Source organism: Nannobrachium achirus, assembly GCF_963921795.1.
Source record: "Nannobrachium achirus genome assembly, chromosome: 4".
Classification (NCBI taxonomy): domain Eukaryota; kingdom Metazoa; phylum Chordata; class Actinopteri; order Myctophiformes; family Myctophidae; genus Nannobrachium; species Nannobrachium achirus.
In genome coordinates this window covers 65116535-65121637 of record NC_137813.1, presented here as the reverse complement: position 1 = coordinate 65121637, position 5103 = coordinate 65116535, and the positions used below count along the sequence as shown (strand labels likewise).

Below are 5103 nucleotides of genomic sequence, written 5' to 3'. Positions count from 1 at the left end.
AATGTCCACCAGTCCACCACATCTAATGTTCAAACATTTAATAGAACACACTTTTGGGGTGCTGTGGCTCAGGAGGTATAGAGCAGGTTGTAGTTGGGGCGAATCCGATACTTCCGTGACCACGAGAGCGAAGGTCCGTTTCTCAATGGATTTCGTCATCTAGGAGGGTTATTAAACACATTTGGCCGGGGTGTATTTTTTAAAATGGCGGGCAAAATGTTTCACAGCTAGGGTAATTTTCAGTCTCATTCACTATATAAATGAAACAATGACTCCCAAAAGATCTGCTTTAAGTTGGATGTGAGGGGTCAAACTAGCGGTTTTTAATTATTCTGAATCCATTGCAAGCATTTGTTTTGCATGAAAAACATTCCTTGGGCTAAAAACGGACCCCAAAAGACTGAAAATTGAGGACTCATCACTAAACCATAGTTTTGTTGGCTGTTTTTAGCCCAAGAAATGTTTTTCGTGCAAAACAAATGCTTGCAATGGATTCAGAATAATTAAAAAACGTTAGTTTGACCCCTCACATCCCACTTAAAGCAGATTTTTTGGGAGTAATTTTTCCCTTGTTTAATGTATAGTAAGTGAATGAGACTGAAAATTACCCTATTTGCCCGCCATTTTAAAAAATACACCCCGGCCAATTTTGTTTAATGACCCTCCTAGATGACAAATCCATTGAGAAACGGACCTTTGCTCACCACGGTCATGGAAGTGCCATAAACGACCCAGCTATTGTCCAATGATCTGGGGTTCGGCGGTTCGAATCCCGGCTCCTCCTGGCCACATGTCGAAGTGTCCTTGGGCAAAACACTGAACCCCACGTTGCCTCCAATGAGTCTGTCAGTGTCAGCTTGCCACCATTGGAGTGGTGAATGTTGGAAGTGAGGACGCTGGTGTCGACTGTTCGGTGTATCTGTCACATATCTGTTTGTGTTACGCCCGTAGCCAATTAGGGACCAGCATTCCTGGTGACGTCACCATCAACAAGTGCAACCTGATATAAATAACAAGGCACGCGCTGCCGGCGCACAAGCAGGCCATACATGCCATGAGTATGGCCTCAGACCAGGAAGCACAAAAAGAAGTTTATTTTTTTCAGTCTGGTGGTGTCAGTCCATTTCTCTGCAGTCAAATTAAGCTGCTCCAGTTGACCTTGTACAGCTGAGTGATTTCTATCACAATTCATAACTGCATCTATCACAACAAGGACAAAAATAGACAAATAACTAAATTCACCACACTGATTGTGTATTCTTTGGTAAAGTATATGTGTATACAAACACACCTTGAATACTAGTGATCTCAAAAGTATCCCTGAATGAATGGGCATCATGAATTGTGTTTGACATGACACCTTCAATATGGTCAAGACGGTTTGGTTATAAAATCAATCAAAAACCAAAATCAATCTCCTTGATGCTGTTTTTTTCATTTCCCTTCACATAGCATTTTGATGCAGCATCCTCATAAAGAACAGATTCTACAGTCGCAAAGATGAGCTTGATATGTCAGGAGAAGTTGGACTTGCTATTCAGAGCCCTCCATGCAAGCACTTTCCTTACTAAGATCCTGCTCTGTCAAATAGTCCCATGAGCCCATGTATTTTAAGTCACTGACTTTGAGATTATCAATCGACAAAATGTGAAAGATAAGTAACCAAAAAGAAAATATGCTGTGACTAACCTACTTCGCTGACTGGCAACATGCAAATGAAATACAGCCTCCCCTTTAGGCACCACCAACAATATTGCACTACACTTACTCTTTGTATGATTCTATTTATATACAATTTACATGCGATTTTATGAACAAAATCAGGGAGAAATCAATGCAGAAAAGTGGTTTGCAGGGGGAGAGAGGTCATAGAGACCTGTGCTGTCCTACTAAATTACATCAGCTACTAAATAATCCATTGCATGGGGGGCTATGTCCTCAATTCTCGGTGAACTCCCACAGGTCATTCTCATAGCCTTCGTGCACATGCTGTAGAAGCGCCCTTCGCCTGCTCTCGCAGTATCTGAACTTATCCTGTACTTTCTGCCTGATGTCCTGCAGGGAATCCTCCGAGATCTTCCGCTCCAGGTAGCCGGACAGCACGTCGGTGGCGTTTTCCAGATCCGCCTGGTTGTTCTCGAATATAATGGACTGGTTGTTCTTCCTGAGGTAGAAGGCAAAGGCGTAGGTGTACATGAGCGTGAGGCGGCACTTTCCCAGCACGTCCACAGCCGTCTTCAGGAACTTCACCTCGATCCAGGACATGTTGTTCTGCGTCACCTCCTCCATCTTCTGCTTGACTTTATCGTAGAGTTTGTGCTCAAAGCTCAGGCCCTGCATGTGGTTCATGTAGCGGTTGAAATAGAACAGGTACCTCTCCAAGGCTGCCTTGGATTCTTCTACCCTTCTTTTGTCTCTGTCTTCAGCATAACTATTGCAGACATGGGCACCATAGTGTGTCCGTGGACCCAGGCAGATCCAACAAAACTCAAATCCGCAGCTCTGCTTCCAACAAATCATGTGATTGCAGCCGCCGTTTTTCTCTATGGTGACGTGGCATTTTGGACAGCCCTTGGTATTTGCTTCGAACCAGTTTGCAGTTTCGCTGTCATCGTTACACTTCTTGGTCCATTTCCTCAGCATCTCACACCTCAAAGGATCATGACAGTTTTCTCCGCAGCTGAAGCAGAACTGATGGCCACACTTGCACCTCACAGACGTGTCATTTGGAAAATGGACCTTGATGACGTTATGGCAGCCGGGTTTAGGACACCACGTTAACAGTCGGTTACACTCTACAAAACTATTTGTGATCAAATGCTGGTACTTCAACTTCACCTTTGGATCTGATATGAGACGCATGACCATGTTGTCATCGACCAATATGTCACAACGATGAGCAGGACAAGAGATGGTCTGTGTCTTTCCTTCTTTCATGATCTTGTCGGTCAAGTAATATCCCCAGCACTCCCTGCAGAAGTTGTGTCCACACTCCAGGCCAGTGAAGTAAGTGTTGGGGTAGTCCAGGTAGCAGATCTGACACGGGACATCCCGTGCAGTTGATGTTGTGTTGATCAGAGGACGGGTCTGCGAGTTCTTACTGGGATCGACAACATGGCATTCGGAGAACAGCTTGTCCAGGTCTCCATCAAAGTACCTTTCCAACAGCTTCTCTTTGTCCCAATTGAAGTGACTGAGGAAAATGCGCGTGATCGTCACAGGGTTCTGGATGACCTCGTTGACCTCCTGGATACAATCCAACATATGCTGGACGAGTTGCTCGGTGGTCAACACTTCATGATGGCAGTCCTCGTCGCTTCCCAGTCCGTGGCCACTTCCATCCATATTACCACTCTCGCCGTCCAACGCAGGATCAACGTCAAACTCTTCGGGCTCTGAGGTCATGTCTCCTTCATCAAAGTCCTCTGTGGAAAGGAAGTGGTCTGAAAATACCTCCCGTTCGTACTTGATTGGCTTTGCTACTTGCACCTCCCCCAATCTTTCCATTTTCAGGGTATCGATCAAACAAGTATCTCTTAAATGCTGTCGAGCTTCATAGGCACTCCCTCATGCAGTGCTCACCCGTGCATTTATACTTCAGATGTACCGATTGGACAGAAGTCTGGGGACGTCAATGTGTTGTCATTCTTCATGCCCAAATATTTACATTCATGACTTCCCTGGAGGAGATGCACAACCCACTGGCTTTTATTAATGTTAGCCATAGGCACCACTGATGGCTGTTATAAGCACCAGTCTAGGGAATGAAGCAAGTTGGGAACCTATGCCCAACCCGGCTATGCAATGTGTAATGCATCGTACCCGGAGTGCCCATTATCAGACTACCTTGCACCCACCCGTCTGTCTGCCTGTCTACTCAGGAGCCCAGCCACCTGGTTATGCAATACCCATTGTACCCATGGTCAGAGTACCCGTTGTCGGTCTGTGTCCCTTTTATGCCCAATTGCACATATATGGAGATTATGTCTGTCTGTCTGTCTGTCTGTCTGTCTGTCTGTCTGCCTGTTTTCCTGAATCCCTTTAATGACCATTATGTAGATCACTGATGTTATCAGTATATGCCCATATATTGGCCGTTCAGAGCTGTCAACATTCATATTGGTCTTAGAAATTGGCCCGAATATCGAATATATATTTCTATAATGTAACCCTTCTTGTGCCCATCCCGAACAAGTTTGTCTTTTTTTCAATACAATACAATGTTTTTTTTTGCTATTTTACTTACCCTGAGCTGCTTGTAGAGATGTGGGTGGTCCTGGCTCGTCCTACGCTTTCCAACGACTGAGTCTAGATGGTCCGACGATTTATTCCATTGAAAATGGTTTAGAATAAAGTTTAGAGCCCCCCCAAAAAACTCAATCTATACTGTCGGCGGCGCGACGTATTCCGGGGTGCCGATCCCGATCTTGTCCGGCTTTTTTAATAAAATGAATTAATTAATCGGAGGCCTCAACGAAGCCCCGGTCTAATTTTGGAACCAGGCTGCCTACCGCGCTCTCTTTCCACCACGTAAACGCGTAACGCTGCCGCACCGCGCCGCCTAATCCAATACATTCTCAGATCTTTAGAGACCTTTTTCTCTGAACTGTTCCCAGGGCAGCGACAACGTTTTTTTTTTTGCGGCTACATAGCCTCAGATCGGGCTTATAAAAAAAAAAAGCCGATAGCTAACTCTTAGCTCTCCTCCTCCGGTCCTAACACTGCATGCAGTGAAATCCCAATCCACTACTGCCAGGGTATCCGAATGATACTATGAAGCCTTAGGGAGAAATGTCTGGCACTCTAGCGGCCTCTTGTGGCCTTGGCACGAAGTGGGTTAATACAAATATTAAGCATATGCAAGTTAGACAGATGATGCTGAGCTAAGAATGCTACATTTTGAAGTTTTATATTTAAACATGATAATGAAAGTATCCATGCACACACAGTGACAGTTTGTGGGCCTACATATTAAATAGGTTATTTCGCTCACTTGCGCCTGTATGCGCGAGCGTGTGCCATGCGCCTGACGTTGCGCTCCATTTGTTAAAACATCCACAGTGAGTATAGCGCTGTCTATCTTGATATTATAGCCTACAGTGA

General features: G+C 45.0%; 1 protein-coding gene across 1 annotated transcript; it reads right to left on the bottom strand.

The window, feature by feature from the left end:
• Positions 1-1938: 1938 nt before the first annotated feature.
• Positions 1939-3507, bottom strand: LOC308283106 (E3 ubiquitin-protein ligase arih1-like; the record flags this gene model as incomplete). The annotated part of the gene is made up of 1 exon (XM_080723490.1): positions 1939-3507. One exon carries the CDS (start codon positions 3505-3507, stop codon positions 1939-1941), a length of 1569 nt encoding a protein of 522 aa, XP_080579616.1.
• Positions 3508-5103: the final 1596 nt, after the last annotated feature.